This window comes from Spermophilus citellus (assembly GCF_964194105.1).
Source record: "Spermophilus citellus genome assembly, chromosome: X".
Classification (NCBI taxonomy): Eukaryota; Metazoa; Chordata; class Mammalia; order Rodentia; family Sciuridae; genus Spermophilus; species Spermophilus citellus.
The window spans coordinates 109,112,314-109,133,838 of NC_138190.1; the positions used below are offsets into that span (position 1 = coordinate 109,112,314).

General features: G+C 36.0%; 1 protein-coding gene across 1 annotated transcript in view; it reads left to right on the forward strand.

Annotated features, from left to right (window-relative positions):
* The window catches only part of PAK3 (p21 (RAC1) activated kinase 3), a 108,305-nt gene that overhangs the window by 26,821 nt on the left and 59,959 nt on the right, over window positions 1-21,525 (forward strand). The window contains exons 5-6 of the mRNA XM_081276989.1: window positions 1,223-1,424; window positions 19,934-20,034. Of these exons, the coding sequence (XP_081133115.1) occupies window positions 1,250-1,424; window positions 19,934-20,034 (276 nt within the window). The 5' untranslated portion in view covers window positions 1,223-1,249. The remainder of the gene's footprint in view (window positions 1-1,222; window positions 1,425-19,933; window positions 20,035-21,525) is intronic.

Sequence of the window (21,525 nt, forward strand, 5' to 3'; positions counted from 1 at the left end):
TAATGTGGTTGGTTGTATTTGGAGGAGTTCTTATGTTCCAAATTAGTGCAGGGTACTACTTGATGAATTTACAGAGATTTCATACTAATGGGATTTGATTTTCCTTGTATTCAAATTAGGAATTCTCTTGGAAGGTTTTCTTAGTACTTGAATTGTGCTGGCAAATGTTGAAGTATAACGAAAGGACTTGAATTAGACTTGGAAAACACCTGAAGACAAACATTTCCTTGCTAGGTCTATGCTTTTCCAGTTCACATCATCCTCCCAGTAGGATGAAACCTGAATGTACTCAAACCTACACTCTAAATAGTAAATAATAATGAAGTTAAGCCTGGGATTGTGGCTCAGTGGTGGAGCACTTGCCTAGCATGTGTGAGGCACTGGGTTCGATCCTCAGCACCACATAAAAAATAAATAAAAAACATAAAGGTACTAAAAATAATGAAGTTAAGAATAAATAAATTCCTAAAACCCAGATTGAATCTTACAAGTCTCTGTCAACTCCCTGTTCCTTGTTTTAGGACATAAAATGTAACAGGAAATAAGGTTATAACATCTGTTCAGGATATGCCCTCTCCTCTGGATCTCCTTTTTGTTCATAGTGACATTCAGTCTACTTTCATCTTTTACTTGCTTAGGAAAAGATGGGGCATTTTTTGCCCTACCAGTACATCCCAATTCTGGTGAAAGTACCAGACCTATGGGATGGTTTCTGAGTTTATTCCTATAAATACAGCAGAGATATTTTGTAAATCAGGTACACACAGGTAAGAAACAGGTATCAAAACCATTGTAATGTAAAAGCATTACATTACAATGAATCATGGTTGTGAACCATTAAAAATCAACAGCCAAACCTTTGTCAGTTCCATACTCTCAGGAGTTTGTGCTTCTTAACCATTATGATCATCAAGATAGAATCTTCAAAGAAAGATTTAACGTAGTTCATTAAGAGACTGGACAGCAGAAATGTGTTTGTGTATACATATTGAATTGTCATTAATTGTTACTGTCACTTTCCTCACTTAGATTTTATATTGTTGGTCTTCCGGGGAGGCAAATCTCTTGGTCCTGAAGAGAAATCCCTCAAGTTGATTCACGTAAAACCTAAGAAAACATGAGACTAAGGCTGTTGTTTCTAATATGTTAGAACCTCCATATTTACTATATTTGGTTTGGAATTCTCTTTCCTTAATTCCTGTTTCCTCCTGCTTTTCTTTAGGAGCTGTGAAATCAGTTACAACTGAAAATGTCTGACGGTCTGGATAATGAAGAAAAACCCCCGGCTCCCCCATTGAGGATGAATAGTAACAACCGGGATTCTTCAGCACTCAACCACAGCTCCAAACCACTTCCCATGGCCCCTGAAGAGAAGAATAAGAAAGCCAGGCTTCGCTCTATCTTCCCAGGAGGAGGGGATAAAAGTAAAGTATCAGTGGTCGGGCATTGAAAAGGGGCTAGTTTATTATTTCATTGTCACTTTTTTCTCATGTAGTCATTTCTTAAGCCATTGGCTGTTCAGGGCCTGCCTGCCATTTACATCTACATCTTCCAAGGTTGCTTTTTTGTCAGAGGATCATGTTTGATGGACTTACTGTGGGTTGACAGAAAAAAATATATGTATGCTATGTTTGCTTTTCAGAGCAAATTGAATTCATAGAGTTAAGTCATGGGGAATCATAGCAATGGTATTGTCTTGAATATATAAACAGTGACTTTTTGATAACTTAGACTAGAATTTAAAATAATACCTTCGTAACTGTAAGTTGTCCTTTTTGAAAATTTGAATATAGGTGATTTTACTTCTGTATATGTTTTTGGGAACTGAACATATTCAACTGAGTGTATGGGAGTCACTCCAAGTCACCACAGTGTTGTCTCTCTGTGTTACAAGGTGGGAAGAAACCGAGTCATTCGTTTCTTCTTTTGGTCTTCTACCAGTGGTCTCCTACACAATCAGCCTCATGTGTGCTGAGTATCACAATATATTATCATTTATCCATGTGGTGTTCATAATGCCATTTTGATGCTTAAATATCATATGCTAAACATTTGTGACATTTGGGGATATAAAATTCCTAGTAAACAACTTTCAGATTGTATTAATAATCTTAAAGCTGGAACATGGTTTCCATAGATGTAATTACTGAGGCATATATGAGTAAAGCCAGTACAAGGCCACTGGCATCACAGAAAGTGGCCAAAAGGGTAAGAAAGGTGATATCTGTAGAAGAGAAAAAGGCACATTCTTGACCTGCTTCTTCAATGTAAACAAGTAGCTATGTAGGTTGATTATATGGTGTTAGTGAGTCAACAATGGATATTATAAGGACAATTGAAACTCTTATCATATGCCTACAAGGTACTTTATATCTTATGCCTGAAAGATGGAAAAGAGGCAAATTACATTAAACCTCTGAATTGAAGATAAGCAAATGAATAACAGAACACTTTTCATGCAAGGGATCTGTGACCATACAAGAGGAGTTTTAAAAATATATATTTACAGACACCGAAGTGGACCTGGGAAAAAAAAATTGCTTGCAACAAGGGATGGTATGAGGATTAAAGGTGTGCCATGACCTAGAGACCAAGTCTTGTGTGTCAGTGGTGCCAAAGAAAGGATGTTCTATGTTGTATCTGCTGCAACTGTAGAAAGCGATTGAGGGAAGGGAATTACATGCCTGCACAAATCCTTTGGTGCTATTGAAATTGGCATGCTTTTGGAGCCCTTGAATAGTCCTGCTTGCCATTTTGAAGAGCAAGAGCCAACTGAGGCTGATATGAGGTTAGCAAAAACAGAGGCTGACATTTTGGTTTTGGGCCAGTACTTCAGGTGATATCATGGTGAAACCATTGCTGCTGTACAGATTTCAGGGGGAACAATTGAGCTAAGTTTCCAGTGTGCTGGCATGCAAACAGAAGAGTTTGAATGACTCTTACTCCCCTCAAGGAATAGTTTGAACAGTGATTTTTTTTTTTTAGAAATTCAAGACTACTTAAAAGAAAAAAAATCATGAATTAAATTCCTGTTCATTCTTCATACTCCATGTGCCCCACTTGCATTTGCCAATGCTAATCTTAATGTACACGTTGTCTTTGTATGTAGCCATATCTCATATCCTCAAGCCATTAGATCAATGTTTGATACAGCTTTCAAGTAGTCATGTTAAACTAATATATAACTTTATTGTTCAGAAAATATTATTTTTTAAAAGAATATTCTATTTTTTTTAAAAAAAGCATTAAATAGTTCAAAAGAGCCTGCCTTTAACAGAAAATGGGAGATTTGGCCAAAGGCAGTGAACTATTTTCAATGATCCATCCAAAGACAGAATCAAGGGATCAAGAAGAATCTATGGACAAGGATACACATGTGGCACAGGATATATCACCAAATAAGTTGAATTTAACCTGTTCATACTAATTTAAATGATGTGGTACTCCTTTAGTATGATCCTCAGGAAGTCAACATTACCCTAGAGGTGATTATTATAAATGACAATGAAGACAATTAGGTGGTTGTCAGATTAGAAACAGAGGCAGTTATAAACAACAGATGCAATTTCTTTAGAACCATATTAAATACTCTTATGGAAAGAACTGAAAATTGGTACCTTTACATGTCATAGCTTACCAGTCTAAAGCTTGAGTGATTTAGCAGAATTCTAAAAATAGGTGCTATGATGCCTTCAAAAACAATCACATTAGATAGGATCCACCTTCAACAGAACTTAAATAATCAAGTGCCATTTAATACCATTACTGAACAGCTGATAAGCTACCTCAGACAAAGATGAATGATTTAAGTGAACATTTAAAGAAAGGTTCTAAGAGTGTTTATATTATAAAGACCATACTGGGAAGAAAGCAATTCCAGAAAAGCCTAAGTCATCAGGTTATTGCCATTTAAATACCTTTAATAGAGAGCTGATAAGTTGCCTTCAGACAAGGCTTGAATGATTTATAATTGAACTCTGTTCAGAAGTGCTAAGGTGTCTTCAAAAAAGTCTTAAGAAGACAGACATTTTCAGAAGGGCCAAAGTCATTAAGTAGTGCCACTTAAATTCACTTGATGAATAGAGTTAAAGCTGAAAGCAATATATGTTACAACTTCAGGATTAGATTTTAGTGACTCTTGAGAACACAGACATCCATGATTTGAACTAACAGTTCAAATGTCCACTGTTCATTGCCTCTCTGTCACCCTCATTTTCCACCACCATAATAAATGATAGATACATCCTCATCACCTCTGGGAATCATATCAGGATCTAAATGGAAACTGAAGAACCTATCATTTTTACTAATTGAAACTATGTAAACTCTCAATTTTTATGTAATAAATTGTTATTGTTTTATTTTATTGCACATAGAACATTTATAAGGGCTTTCAAAAGTTCACTTGTGACTTTGTTTCTTCTAATTTTTTTCCTCCTAAAACTATGATTCTCCCAGCTCAACTCTGCTATCTTGGGTTTGTCTAGATACCTGACTCTCATGGGTGGGGAAGAATTACTATTTTTGTTCAGTCTTAAGCTCACAGAAAGAGCATTGGACCTGGGTTCTGGAGAGCCAGGTTTGCATCCAGCTTTGCCTGAAATGATTGTGTCTTTGAGCTGGTCATTTAGCTTCTGTGAGCCTCAGTTTTATCACTGATGAAATGAGGATAATACTACCTGGCCTATTTCACAAGATATTTGTGATAATCAAATGTAATTGTGTATACCAGATGCTACTAAAAGTAAAATTAAACAGTGCTACATAGCTGGGCATGATGATGCAAACCTGTAATCCAAGCTACTCAGGAAATTGAGGCAGGGGATTGTGAGTTGAAAGCTAGCTTGGGAAACTCAGCAAGACTCTGTCTCAAAGCAAAAATTTTACAAAGTGCTAGATAATTGTGAAGTGTCAACTTAGTATTTCAGACCTTCCAGACAAACACCAAAAAGCCCTATTTTCAAATTATTGTTTCTTTCTAAATAACTTTCTTCATAAATAGAATTTATATGTCAATTAGAATTTAAAAAGAAAATAAAAATTGCTCATAATTTCATAAGCCAAAGGTAACTGCATTGGTACTTTTCCACATACTTTTTTTCTCATCAAATAAAAATTGTTCATCAATGTCAAAGACTTGGAAAATAAAAACAAACATATAGAAAATAATAAAATATCACCCACAATTGTAAATCCTAGAATCAATGTTAACATTTTGGTGGATTTCTTATATATGTTATATATGCACATATATATTTTCCTACATTCTTAAATTCATAATGTGTACAGTATTGTATTCTTTTCATTTAACATTTATATCATGAATATTTTCCTACCTTTTAAAAGTCTTTATAAATATAGTTGTGATGGTGTAAATTAGTTCTTCATATAGTAGCATCACAGTCTATTTAACCATTTCTTTTTTTAAAATATATTTTTATAACTTTATTTTTATGTGGTGCTGAGGATCGAACCCAGTGCCTCACCCATGCTAGGCAAGGCTCTACCACTGAGCTACAGACCCACCCACCATTTCTTTCTTTCTTTTTTTAATATTTGAGTCCTTTCCTAATTTTTGTCATTATAAATAATGTTGCAATGACTATTTTATTTCTTAAATGAAAATATTTGGATTGATGAGCAGAAGATTTATAAGCCCCCTTTAAATGTTTTCATTTACATAGAGCATTGAGCATGATTGTTTTTTAAGAAGACTGTTAATAGTTCTATTGCATTGTCCAAATTGAACTTTGATGGGTAAAAGAAAAATAAGAAGCAATAGATCTAATTGCAAAATCGAGAGTCTTTTTTTTTTTTTTTTGAGTGCATTCCAGGAGCTGAATCTTGGTGTTAGAGCAATTTAGGAGGGAAAATTTGGCACCATTTTTTGCTATTTCACTATAGAAAGGTTTCAAGATTTAGACCAGGAAAAGAATATCCTGGACAAGCAATTTTACTTTATTTTATGGAGCCTGTAAAGTGTGTGACTAATCAGGTTTCTCCTTTGTTGACTACTGGAAAGTTTAGAGCCAAATGTGTGGTCCATGCATAGCATTTGTAAAAGGACTCCATGGTATGTATGCACTTTGTATTAACTGTCTTCCAGGCTCCATTCTATTTTCCTGTGTTTTTGATTTTGTTTTGTTTTGCTTTTCTTTTACTTTCTTGTCTACATTGAATTTATACTATCATGTTGTATTTGGTGTATTCTTGTAAACCACCTGACATCCATTTTGGAACAAGGTGAGGAATACATACATGAATGAATAAATATATTCAATACATTAGTAAATAAATCAATAAGGAATAGGCAATGAGGCAAATGAATGCAACCAGGGCTTTCAAAATGGCATAGTGTCTCTACAAATGATCAATATTAAGGATTTGCAGCTTGGAAGAACATATTGGAAAGAATCAGGTGAGGCTGCATTTAGTGGTGACATGTTCTATGTGACATTTGTGTCTTTTGAAGTGTGCTTATGTGTCTTGTGTCTTGTGCTGCTTTGAGCATTAGGTATGTTTTGAAGGGCTGTGTCTGTAGAGAGTACAGTTCATGTGCATTTAGTTTGTGGGGAATCCAGAGAGAATTGGGAACTCGGTGAGCTGGGGAAATGATGGATTGTTCCCTCTTCCTGAGCCTACTAGGGGATAGTTTTTTATGAATCAAATTAAGACATATAGGGAATGATCAATTATTTACTGTCTGGTAACTGGGTGCCAAGCAATGTGTCAGGTACTATACATGCATTCAGTGTTAATCCCTATAGCTACTCTGTATTATCCCATTTTTACCAATGAGGCAATCTAATCTCAAAGCATTTAAATAGATGGCCTAGGACCAGATAGCAAGGGAAAGAAGCCAGAAATCTCCTAAGTCTTTGTGACTCTAAACCCTGTTTATTTTCCACCCTCCTATATTATATCGCCTTGCAATGTGACAAAGGGATTATGTGGTAAACTATGTTCTTAGCATCTGAGGCCAGTAGTGGCTTTCATTTTTCCTTAAAAAGACTCCAGTGTACTTTGAAATGTGTCTGAATTTCAGAAAAGAGGATTTTTTAAATAACCACTCAGCAGGAAAGAAAGAAAAAAAAATTCATATTTGTTTTAAAAGAATTGATGGTGAGACAATATTATTCAGAATAGAGATATGCTAACATTCGATTTGGAGTTTTGTGTGTTAGATTATCATTGGGGTGTATGCTTCATAAGCTTACATGTTGATTGCTTTAGAAAGTTGAAGCTCTAAATGGGTGTGATCACAAAATGGGCAAAAGTTCTTAAAGTGGTATATAGTTTTGTAAATGTATCCAGTATATATTGCTGCTCTAATACCAAAGTATGTCATCTTCTATATACCCCACACAGCAGGAAGCACTGCTGTATAACAATTATATTAAAGAAAACTCACAAATATCCTTTATGGTTTTGTTAATCAAATGTCTTGATCAATGCACATTACTTATTTTCATCTAAATAATGCACAATAAAATATACTTAGTGTAATAACAGTATGCAGTCTTTCTTTGGTGATGCCAAAGACCCTTCAGGATCTTGAGGTAGCCTAAGGTGATTTCATGTCACCAAAAAGTGTGGGAGTCTAAATTAATTGCGGGTTCTGTTATCAGAAAGCCATATGTCAGAGATTGTTGCATTTTAAATCATGCTTGCATTCCTCTTCTCCAAATGTAGCCCATATTGCTGAGAAGAGTGCTTTTCAGAGACCCTTGCCCTGTCCTTTGGGAAGCCTGGAGGGCATAACTTCTTGCTTTTCCTCCAGGAGAAGAGCCTCCTATCTGCTTGTTCTCTCCTAGAAGTCCACTGTTGAAGTAGGAAGAAGGTGGGATAAGGATACCCTCTTCCTATCTACTAGGGCCTGAATTTCTACTTCATGACCATTAAACAGGGAAACTTGGCATGAATATGGTATCCCACTTAAAACATAACACAGCTAAATTGAAGAGAAATATAGAATGTGCGATTGGAGAGTATATACACTAAGGCAAAGAGGAAATACTATTTGTGAAGCAGACTGAGAGGTGGAGAAAATACAGGGGATGGATAGGAAGACAGAAAAGCTCTATATCACATATTCAAATGAAGTGTTGCAAAGAAAAAAGCAATGATAATAGCTATGACGATAGCCTAAAAGATATGAAGTTGCTTTCCTCCTTAGAACAACTGAGGCCTTTTTTTCCTCTCAGACTTGTACTATGTAAAACTATACACATGATCAGAAGTATCATGCTAGGACATTGCTTCATCTTTGCATTTTATTTTCAAACATTTTCCATTGAATTATTGCATGGGTGAATTGAGCGTAAGTGAGAGGGGAGTCAGTATGTGTTGCCTAGACAGAGATGAATAGGTGGCAAACTTCTTAATTATCTCCCAGAATGATTATACTTGCTTAATGTTTTTTTAAAGATGATACTCCTGAAGGTGATGGCTACCTGTATGTATTTGTGGGGGCAACTAAAGGGCTCACATGGGGCTATCATTTCCTTTTCCCCATTCCATCATCCTCATGATACATCCAACCCATGAATTAGCTTTATAACTGCTCTTGAACAATTAGGTACCACTTTGAGTTTTTATTTGTATATACTGTTTTCCATAGTCACTGAAGACCTGGCAGGAAGAAATAGATATAATATTCCTCCTGAGGGACTAGAACTAGACAAAAAGAAATTCCAGATGGACTAATTAGATGCTATGGATTACAGTAAAGTTTTCTAGGTTCTGCTTTGGGCCTCTTAGGGATTTATGTGAATAATGGACCTTCCATTATCAGCCTTCCCAACTCTAAGCTTCTAGGATTTGCCAATATGATAAATGATATTATGATACAAAATAGTGAATATTTAAAACAACTAAGTTCAATCCTCTGTCTTGATAGTTCTATTCCCAAGGACATCATTCATAGAATGGAAGTGCTAGGTTTAAAAAGTTTCACATTAGTTTCCCAGCAAAGAGTCATCTTGTTACTTAGTGCATTGCTAATGAGAAGATGTATTTTGGAAGGCCATTATGGGGGTATTATGATGTTTAAAGTACATTCATATCAGTTACTTCTTCAAACCTCCTCTGCTATCCCATTTTATAGCAGAAATGTTAAATGACTTCTACAAATTTGCCAACTACTTAATAACAAAATAAGGCAGACCTAGAATTTATATCCTCCAATTAGTCCAGTGGTAGAACATTATACCACTTACCATAAAATGAGAGAAACTTAACTTGTTTTTGAAATAGGTTTTAACCAACAGAATACTGAAAATGGAGTTTTTAATAGAAGCAGGGGAAAACTAGGTGGATGGGCAATTATGACAGTAGTCATTCCTTTGTCTTTTAAGTAATTTCTCCTGAGGGCCTAATTTGCTAGCAGGAGGTTACCAATCTTTGTTTTAAAAAAAGTGAAATTCATTATTCTTCTATTCCTGTGTTATTTAGTGGGGGAGGGTTTTTAAATGATTTTCTATTACAAAAAATAATGTTTGATGCTTATAAAATTGAAATACTAAATAACTATTTTAAAATAGATAATTTTCCATTGTAGTTACCACATAATACTTTCAGATACTTCAATGGGAGAAATAAATTTGAAGGCCCATTCAATGATAGTCTACCCCCAAAATGTGAAAACCAGAGAATTAAATCTTTCCCCTGTGTAAGGGAAAATATACATCTCATAAATCCAGGAGGTAAGAAATTCTTGTGGGTCCTTGCTCATACCACACCGCAAAAGAGGGTATTTGTTTATAGAACAGATGTATCAGGGATTAGAACCTTGACAAAAATCAGCCCCTCTGACACTATTGCTCTCACAAGGAGAACCAACCTCTTTGACACTGCCTTGCAGGACTTCTGTTGTACTATTCAGGGATACTTATTTTTACCCAAGTAGAAGGAAGTCTTCAGAATGCTTCCTTCTAGAGGGTTATGGCACAGTGTGCCCTATGACCCACAAATCAAAGGATGGAACAGAATAACATTTTCAAAAAGTAAAAAAGACGGCAAACTCAGTATTTAATTCACTTTTCTGATAATTAAGCAGACACTAAAGTGTTTTCATTCTTGTAGCCCACAGAGACAACATTTTGTAAATGACTTTTGTGGGACACTGACTAGCAGTCTTTTAGTGACAGAGAAATCAGTGAACCACTAAAAGTATCTATCACTGAGCTAAAGATTCACCAAGCCACTAAGCAGCAATCTATTTGGAAAAAGGAAGGTTGGCACACAAAGAATATGGATGGTCTTTTAAAAATACTTTTATGTCATTCCAAGATGACTAATCCAGAACAAAATTTAGGAATATTGAGAAGAAAAACAGACCTTTAATATGATGGATCTCTGACCCAGCCATCCCACTGCCTATGCCAGAACTTGCTTGGCTTCTTCTGCACAAGTTGTTTGGTTCCAGAACTATATAACACTGGATAAATAGACTGTAGCTAAGCAGACGAAAGACTGGAGGAAGGAATAGAGCTTCTGGTTTCAAGCTAGAGACAGTGGGATAAGGGTACCTCTCAGGAAAGATTCAGACCCATCAACTCCAATATAAGTCTTCTAACAAAATGCTTTATTAGACCTCCTTTATCTCTAGGGATTCCTTGAAAGACTATGGTAGAGATATAGGGGCAACCAGGCAACAAATCAATCTGAACTGCATGCTTACTTTGAGCACAGATCTAATTTATTATCTCAGGTTAGAAATCAGATATAACAGAACCTTGAGTATGCTTTTAACTGCTGTATCATTCACCTAGAAAATATTTGTGTCTGCTTTTTACTTGCCTCATTCTATGCTAAGTATTGTGAAGGATACCACATATGAGAAAAGGTTCCTTATCTTCAAGTAATTTTCAATCTAGTTGTAGAAATAACAGACAGGAAATGCTCCATTAGTGATCTTAAAGGCAACAGATACACTGGTAGGTTGTCTTCCCATTCTACACCCTTCATATCTTCTCCTCAGCCTGAGAAAAACAGTAACCATCACGAAGCCTTCCCCCACCATGGTCCATGTACCTTAGCAGCACATAACTGCCTAGCTTATTTCTGGAAAACCCCTTTTCAGTTGGCATCCATCTGCTCAAAACCTTTCCAAACACAGTTTTTTATTACTATCTCCAAATTCATCTTCCTCTCCTTTTAATTTCCCATATGATTGCTATCTATTTACCCTTGTCTTCTCACTTCTACATTCATTTGCTATATATAGTCCAACTTCTAAGATTTTGTTCTGTTTTCTTACTTCAGATAGTTTACCCTCATGTATCTAACAAGTTTTTGACTCATCTCTTAAATCTTGTGTCCTCCAGTAAGTCCTGACTGTCCATTACAGATTATGGTGATTGTTTCCCTTTTGACATGCATTTATATTAAAGCATTTACACTCTATTCTTCACAACGTAGCACCTAATTTTATTTTGTATTATAGTATTGGTTGTTATTTTGTTTCTTAAGCTTATTTCCCCAATACTTTCCATTACATGAGTTCCTAATGAATCATCTAGTGTACTCTGTCATTACATTGATGCATAATTTAACCTCTAGTTGATAACAGACTCACGAGAAATAAGCTGAGGTAGTAGCAAGAGGTTGCTGTTCCTTAAATCTGGGGTTTCAAAATGGTTGCCTTGGAGAAGTAACCAGTCTGTGCATTTTTTCCCCTTTGGAAAAATTCTTTCCACACTTAAACAATATGCTTTATATAATACTTTGCTTTTAGCTTTCTTTATTAATGTGGCTTTAAATGTTGCCCTTGCCATGTAGAGCACAACATTTTGTATGGTTTCTGTTGCTTTTTTTTATTAAATATTGTTTTGTACTTTTAGACTGAATTTATTTAGGAAAGCTTTCTGTATGTCTGTCTTCTGTCATTCCTTTCCTTTTCCTGCAAGCTCTGTTTTAAAGGAGTTAGAAAGTGTTCTAAAAAGTAATACTGGACATGCAGAAATGAGATCTAATGAGAAGGCCCAGCAAAACTTCCAGGAATTTTAGGTGAAGATGACAAATGGAACCACGACAACAGAGAAAACTCAGGTGACAGTTTTCTACAATGCTATCAGGAGGCAAACATAGCACCATCCATGGATGTCTTCTGGGGAAAATTCATTGCTTTGCTGTACCTTGACCCCTGCCCTGTTCTATTGCCAGTATATGCATGTGGCATCTCACAAGAGATGTGTCTGAATGGATATATAGTCAGTGTGGACACTGTTGGAGAAAATATCAACAATGCCACCAACAAAATGCAATTACAAAAATAACTCTTAAACATATTCTCTTTTTGCCTGGCACTCTTGGCAGATCCAGGTCATTTTTTCCTCATCCATGAACACATCATAGCAAATAAGCATCAACTGTCTCCATATATTGGATATCATTTCATATAAAGGTCATTTATTTGTTCATTCATTCGTTTGTTCAGTTATTCATTAAATATTGAGTCTGGTACTGTGCTGATGTATAGAGATGAATAAGTCCCAGTCCTTCCTTAAGTAACTGAGAGTCTAGTAGGGGATACAGACATGCGAGTCAATAGAGTTTAGTGTGGTAAGTACAAAATAGAAGTGAGCACCGAAGAGGGGGCATCTATTCAGGATTGAAGGGAGGGAGGAGATGTTAGAAGGCTTCCTGGAGAAGGTGACCACTGAACTGAGGTGAGTCTTTAAAAAGAGAATAGAGCTGGCTGTGTAAGGCATAATGCAGTAGCAGGTTGAGTTTCTATGGCTACAACTACAAGAAATTCAGAATAGCCAGTGCAAAGAGTCAGTGTGGGAGTAAGTGGGAGATGAAGCTATGGGAGTAGTGTGGGACTAGATCATGGAGGATGTATATTTGCTATACTAAGAGCTTTGAATTTGCTTCTAAAGACAATGAAGGGAATGTTTTAAGCAGGAGGAATGATATCTGATAAGTGTTTCAAAATATCACTCTAGCCAGAGGAGGAGGAATGGATTTGTGGTGAAGTCAGGCATGTCAGCCTGTTGGAGACATGCAAGTGGGAAATGACGGTGGCATAAGGGCCAGTATCATTAAGAATAGGTGAAGAAATCCAGAGGGAATATGTTGAAAGGAGACTTAATACAAGCAGATTTGGGAGAGAAGAAGCTAGAGGAGTGTGAAGTAGGAAACAAAGGGGGGATTGTAATTTCACATTGTTTCAGGTGGGACAATAGAATAGAGATGTTCAATAGCTTTTTAAGTACAGGGGGTTGGGATATGGCAGAGAGATCAGAGCTGGAAGTATATATGGGGAGTCAGTACTGTAGATGGTGATTGAAACTATGCATGTAGAAGAGATGAACCAAGGAGAGGTGTTTGATGGCAAGACATGAGTGCCTGGGACAGATCCTAGAGCATGCTGTTTAAAGAACCAACAGAAAGAAGCTCCTACACAAGAGACTGAGAAGGAAAACCCAGAAAAATAGAAATTGACTCTAGGAATTAGTTGTGCAAAAGAAAGTGCAGAGGAATTTGTTTCAAGAAGTGTGTGGTCGGGGCTGTGTAGATGAGTGGAAGAGCACTTGCCTAGTGTGTGTGAGGCTCTGAGTTCGATTCTCAGCACTATATATAAACGAATGAAATAAAGGTCCATTGACAACTAAAAAAAATTTTAAAAAAGAAGTATGTGGTTAACTATGTCAGTTTTGACTGAGATGACAATGGTTTTAAGGACAGAAAAGTAGCTCCTGGTCAAGGAGGAGGTTAAATGGTAATTTCAGGGAGTCATTACAATGATTTGGAGAGTGAGAGCTTAATAACTCTAAAATACTTTTTCAAAAAGTTAAACCTAAAGAAGAAAAGGCCAAATGTCCATAAAACTTAGAGAATGATGTGAGGAAGCAGAAGGGTTTTAATTCTTAAGGACAAGAGAAATCTTAGCTTTTTAAGCCCAAAACACCAGTAGAGAGAAAGGGAGTGAGAGATGAAAGAAACAAGAAGAAATGGATGTAATTGGTGGAATGAGATCCCTGGAGAAGTGAGAGGACTGGGATCTAGAGCACCAGTGGAGAGAGACACCTTAGGTGGAAGGAGTCACCTGTTTCTAGTGTTATGGGAGGAGATATGCATATATAGGCATCAGTAGCACCTTCTTATCTCCTCCCATCTATAGGAACATCCCATATATAGGGTACTGATCCTTATATATGCATAGGAAGGTTAAAGGAATTGAGATAAGAAGAGTTCCAACTGAAAATTACCATTTTTCTTTGAAGTAGAATGTACATCATATGCTGAAAGTAAAGAAGGATAGGATAGAGCAGAAATTTGAGTGAAATTCTGGAATATTTGCTGAGAGAATTGGGAAAGAAAGTTAGTAAGGGGCAAGGGAAATATTGCTAAAAATCATTAGTGACCCAAATGAGATCTGTGATCTTCATAATAACACCAATCTACATGGCCACAAGATATTTTATTCCTCAGCAACTCACAATGAACCTTAGTATAGAAATGGAGAAATTTCATTGTTGGATTCTGTCAGAGTAGGGGTTGGCAGGACAAGTTCAACAATGGGTGACAATTTCTAGGGTAGGGTGATGGCTTCAGACCAATTTACAGATTGACCAATACAGTCTAGGCCAGGAAAGAGCTGAGCTCAAAGAAGAGTAATATAGGAGTAAGGGCTTAAAAGGATTAGAAGTTTGGCAGGATGGGAGATGAGGCTTAGACCATAAGAAAACAGTGTGGAGTATTTCAGAGAATTGTTTATTGTGAATAACAAAAAGGCCCAGAATAGCCTTGGTTCTCCATTTTGTTTTCACATCATCAATAGAGTTTAGAAAGTCATCTTTCTAGGTCTTAGCTCCAGAAATCCTGATAGAGTAGGTTACAGGTAAGCTGTAGACATTGGTATTTTATGGAACTCTACAGATTATCCTAATGGCCTTGGTTGAGAACCAGTGGCTTAAAGGATGGCCATGGGAGTAAATTGCAGAAGTGGAAGGGAGGTAAAGTTCACTAGAGTCGAGGGAGGTCAAGGAGCCCTGAGGAAAGAGTGTTAAGGGGGTGCCCATTTAGTGTCCATTCATATCTTATGTTTCACACAGTGATGGTAGTGTAGAGTATTGGAGGGAAAACTTGGAGCTAAAGTCCTCAGTGGATACAGGGACATGGCCAAGAAAACAGTTTCGATAACCTCAAAAGGAGAGGATTTTGTAGTCAAGTGCAGAAGTAATGATTTCAAATAAAGAATTTGGGGTAAACTAGGAGAAAGCCTACCCTCCCTGTTCCCCTAGGCCAACAGGCTTGGGATGAGGAAGAATGAGCATACTCTACCAGGTTATCTGAGGAAGTTGTTATCCTCATTGGATAGTGAGATTTACAGTATTTCTCAACACCAGCTATGCAATTGAAATACCTGAGGAACCTTAAAAAATAAAAATGACTGGGCCTACCCCCAGATTGACAGGAGTGGGGTTATGGCCTCTCCCTAAAAATAATTTCTCACATGATAGTTAAGAAACGAAGAGAACATTTACTAAAGAGGTTGAAGATGTAGGGGAATTTGTTCTTAATGGGACAAGCTCTAGCCACTAGAGGGCAGGCAGAATATTGGAGTGGATATAGAGGAGATGATAGATGACTAGATGACTTTTCTTTCTTTACAAGGTAATGTAATAGAGAAAGCTGTCAGAATAAGAGACTCTGGAGAGATTACAACCAGAACTCATGCACAGCCAGAGGTTCCCAAGGCCAAATCTCATTTGCAATTTGTGGTTCAGCCAGCAATACGTGGCTTTGTTCTGGGTTCCAATAGGATATTAGAGGTACACTTAGAAAGTGATACCCATTTGGGCTTCCATTCTTTGTGAATACTAACCTAGAGCTAATCAGGCTGGGTTTTAGCTTAAGACTCAGGGTAGGCTGAATTTTAATATAAATGCCCAGTACTCAGAATTCTCTGAGGGAGATAAAGACAATTTAGTGTTCCTAAAAAATAAAATAAAGCAAAAATCCATTCTCATCTAGACGCCAGTCATTGAAATTTACTGAAGGATAAGGTCCAAATATGTTTAATTTTAAATATTCATAATAAGTAGTATAACTATTAAGAACTTAGATTCTGGAAACATAATGGGGACATAGGTTTAAACGTTGGCTCTGATATTTGCCAGCTGTATAACCTGGGTATATGGCTTAACCTCTCTTAAGTCTTACTTTTCTTATCCATAAATCAATAGTAATACAACCATAATACACGTATTCATAATATTGTTGTGGAGATCAATTGAGATAACCATAGATGTACTTTGCTCATGGTGAATGTTTCATAAAGGATAGTTCTTAAGTGTACAGACCCAAGGCAGGTGATGGAAAATGTGAGAATGATACTTGTTTTCCTGAAAATTTTAGCTAAAGAGATAGGTATGTTATGTGACAAATCAAAATATACATTGGGTGGTTCTATGGGAACAGAAAAGAACAGTCATTTAACTTTGTCTGCAAAGGGAACACACTAAGGGAGTGGAAACCTTCAAGAACAAGGACTGCCCAGGGTTGTCAGTCAGTAGTAAAGCACTTGCCTAACATGTCCAAGGCTCTGGGTTCCATCCGTAGAACTAGAAAAATAAAAGGATGAAGGGAATCATCCACACAAAGCTGGGAGAAGTATGTAAGAAACATGGCTTTCCAGGTCTGAGTCTAGCATGTATCAAAGCTTGGAGGCAAGAGAAAACCTGGTCATTTAAGGAACATGGGATAGGTATGGATAGTGGGTTCCAAATCAGAGGCTGGAGAGAGAAGTTAGGAATAGATTTTGCAAGCCCTTGGATATCATTCTAAAGAGCATGAACTTTTAACATATTGATAGGGCAATGGTGGTGCATTTAAGGATCTTAAAAGGTGAGAATGTGATATCTGTTCAAAGAGTAATGAATTGGAGGGGAGAAAATTGGAGGCAGTGAAAGGAATAGTAATGCCTTGCTTTGGACTAAGTGGTTAGTGGAGAAGAAAGAATGAAGTTTAGGAGATAGAATGAAAAGAAACTTGGTGACTAATTAATGTATAAATAAAGTAGGAGTAAAAAATGACTCACAAGTTTTTGGTTTTGGCTGCTGGACCACTGCTGAATTATCCAGTGGATGGAGTAAAATTTATGCGATCCAGGAAATCAAGGGTGCCCAAAATATGAAAACTTTATGATTTTGGATATATAGCTTTTTTAATATTATTTTTTATTTGTAGGTGGACACATACCTTAATTTTATTTATTTTTTATGTGGTACTGGTGATCGAACCCAGAGCCTCAAACATGCTAGGCAAGTGCTCTTCCACCAAGCTACAATCCCAGCCCTGTATATATAGCTTTTAAAAGGACTTATTATCCATCATAGTAACATCAAAATATTTTGAACTTCCTTAACTTTTTATACTTTAATTAATAATATTAATTATTTTTATTTAACTTACATGTTGGAGAAGGGAATCACAATCTCTTCCTTGCTTAGAGACCCCAAAAGAGGACCTGTCTGTCTTTACTCCTCTGATTTGGATGATTGGTGGTTCCTTTCATGGAGATAGGGAACAATAGAGAAACCAGTTTGGCTTCCTGCCTCTGTTGTGCTTGGCCCTGAAGCAAGGAATGGAATGATTGGTCTGGTAAGAGCCTGGCAATCAGATGACCTTCTAGGGAAACACCATAAAGCCAATTCTGGGTATAACTCAGCCCAAGGGGAGTGAGTCAAATGCACGCCAATACTAAGAGAGAAGTTAGGAGAGTTTATTTGCTGGAAATAGAGAACATGAATGCAAGTTGATATAAGGATTAAGATCAAAGTATGAGCTCTTAAACTGGAGTCCAGGAGAATTATGAACCTCTGAAGGTATATGCAAATATGTATACCACATTTTTGGATAAATTCCACAACTTTCTTCAGATATTTCATAGTAGACTGACTCCAAAAATGTTACGAAGAGCTAGTTACTATGAAATGAACAAAGCTTCTTCATCAGAATTCCTCACTTGCATGGGACTTTCAAAACCCTAATAGGGGCCCTAGCAATTTTATATTTATTTTTATTGTTATTTCTTAAAATGAGCCTGCCTCTCAAAAGTGTTTCATCCCATAATATCTGAATCCACCCCCTGTCAACCAAAGATTAAGGAATTCCCTAACTTGAGTTAGTATCTAGATTCAATCCTGGAGGAATGAGTATAGAGAAAGGATTACAGAAGGACAAAGCCAGCATTAGGAAAGGCAGAAGAGAAAGAAATAATGACAAAGAAAACTGATCACCGAGGGAGGAGGAAAGTAAGACCACATTGTCAAGGAAGTGGAAAGAGAGGTTAGCCTTGGAAGACAACAATCATGATTGTTTGATCTGGCTTTCTGAACAAATGAACAATTGTTGAACAAGTATAAATGGTAACTGTAGTATACAAACATGCAGAGGCATTAGGAATAAAAACAGAAGCTTTTGCATCCACTGTTATTATGATATTCATCAATAAAGTAGACTTAGTATAAAAACAGAATCTATTCTAAGTTTAGGTTAGATGGAATATATACTTTAAAAAAAATGAGTCCTATATCTATTTCATGCCAGGCAAGGGTTCTGAATGGCTCTTGTCCCTCTGCCTCCAAATTATTTTCTTTTTTTCCCCCTGATTCCGCATAGTCCTCCTGACTACTTGAATTTTCATATTACTGACCCATATCTCTGTTGTCTGGCTGAACACAGAGAGCAGTGAAAGAGAATGGAAAGAGAAAAGAAGCCATAAGCCTGATATTGATATGAAAGGTTTTCAATTTAAAATTTATCACATGTAACCTACAAAACCAGTAAGTAACCTGAAGTAATTTGTATATGGTTAATTGCATATTTCCTGTAACTTGGGCGAAGGGATCATCTAGTTTCAACTAGGTAAACCAGGTTCACGTTGACTTGCCCAGTATTAGGAAGGTGAGTATTATTTTTTTTTCAGTGTGAAATGCACTCTTGTGAGAGATATATGCTCAAATCTGCTGATATGTCTTTTACTGATGCTACTAGAGACCATTTAAAAATGTTTCCATGGTACTTTCCTTCTGGGAATCATTTCCAGATATATTACTTTCCTTATAGTTCCTAACTTAATTTCTTCAGTGATTTTATCTTTAAAGGCATTTGACTTATTAAATACCAATACATTTATTCATAATTATGTCACCATGAAAAATCTGCTACTTGAGAAAGGCAATGATTTCAAATGGCTAACATGACAGAATATAATGGGGATATAAAAAATAGTTATGGATTAGAAAAACTAAACCAAAGACCTAATTTGAGGTTTCAAAAGCTAATAAAATTTATTCAGTAACAAGTAACATTTTTTAATTGTTACTGGGATTGTGTTGTGTGGGAAATGATTAAAAATGGTTTTAAAGATAGAAAAAGATTTATAACATCATTACTTGTAATAGTATCTTTGTTCCAAGAAGATTACGATACACTTCATAATGTAAATATGTAAATTGAGAAACTTCCAGCCACTTGGTATTTAGCTAATGTTAACATGGAAAGAATCCATATTAGTTCTATAGATAGCTGAAGTACTTTTCTATTCTTTCTAATACTAAGCCTTAGCTTGACTTGAATGTAATGAGTTTCTTATCATTTGACCCGATAAAACCAGTTAAACACAATACACTCACACCTGTCAGTTTACTTCATTAGATTGGTAAATTAAATAAATCAACTCTAATGGAGGTTTTGTTTGAATTGTATTTTATAAATTTTTAAATGATTTCAACATAATATTTTCATCTAAATCTCAGCCACTTCTACAAATAATTGGAATTTCTGGAATTAAGTATTATTAAAATTGTAGTGGAATCAATTGTCTTTCAACTTTAGAATTGTTTTGATGAACCTAGTTGTACACTTTGGAAGCCAAAACTATACCCCAAATAAATGCATGTTAACATTTTGCCTTTAGCCAATAAGAAGAAAGAGAAAGAGCGCCCAGAGATCTCTCTTCCTTCAGACTTTGAGCATACGATTCATGTGGGGTTTGATGCAGTCACCGGGGAATTCACTGTAAGTAAGCTCCTTATTTTGTTTTGTAAGCCATGAAAAAAATTCCTTTATAAAAATAGTGTCAATCACGATTTGCCATGTCCCCAAATGTCAGACTCAATGTTTTTGATGATTCCAAGAAAAATGGACTTTTCATACACAATTATAGATGCAGTAGAAGTTGGCAACAATATTGACAAAATTATTTAGTCCCATCTTAACAGAAATGTCTTATCCCTGTATAGTCTTCAAGTTGGTTGAAAATATTAATTTACCATAGCACAGAAAATGTAGTCTTGGTAAGGAGACCCTGCCTGAACCTGTTCTTTATTATCAGAGAATCATCTACTCAATTTGGCCAGTGATGACAGTTGATCTGAATAATTCAGGCTTTACATTAGGACCTGAATTACACAGATGAGCTAACTGCACTAACCAAAAAGCTCTATAAAATTAACTTAATCTTCTATTTGATTTCAAGTACATAGATTATTTTTAACATTTTATTTTGTTTCTTGTGTTTTTTTTCTTACTGGGGATTGAAACCAATGGTACTTTACCACTAACTACATCTATAGACCGCTTTTTTATATTATCATTATTATTTTGAGACAGGGTCTTGTCAAGTTTCTGAGAGTCTCAATAAGTTGCTAAGGTTAGCCTTGAATTTGTGATAATCCTGCCTCAACCTCCTGAGTTGCTAGGATTATAGGCATGTACTATCATGCCCAACATTAGATTATTAATAGGTATATTTTGTAGATATTCAAAACAACAAACTCCATGTTTCAAGGAGAAATACTGATACATCATGTACGTTTTAGTAGTTATATGTTCACTTCACACACACACACACACACACACACACACACACTTACTATGTATAGCAAATACCAATCAGAATTCTGTGGATACACCATAGCTATATATCAATCCATTCTTTGGATATGTAGTGCTCATAGAGCACAAGATCTCAGATGTATGCCATTTTATATTTTCTTTTTAAGAAAAAGATTTGGCACCTCTTTTAGAAAGGTGAGGGAAAAGATATTGCTAAAAATATATCCCTAGGAAGATCAACTACTTTTTTTTTCTCTGCTAGTAAGGAACTCAGTCAAATGTGCTGCTTTCTGAAACAATGAGTAATTTTGAATACATTTTGGGGGAAAATCTTTAATAGAACCATTACCATCAAATCTTGGCTTGTTAAACCAGAAAGAAATGTCAATATTAAACAGTAAAATTTCATTTCTCATACCATGATGGCTAGTGAATGGACTATATCATATGATTAAGCGATAAGAAAAAGAAGGAGCAAGTCAATTTGATTTGGAGAAGCAAATAATGTTATTGAATTGACAACCACATTATCTTATTTGTTCAATTCTGGAAGTAAGCTATAAGAATGAAATGCAAACAGTAAACATCTTGGCCTCATAAAGTGGTGTGGACTAATTATTCCTGTGTTCTCAGTAGTATGCAGAAGAGAGTGTTAGGAAATAATGCCACTGT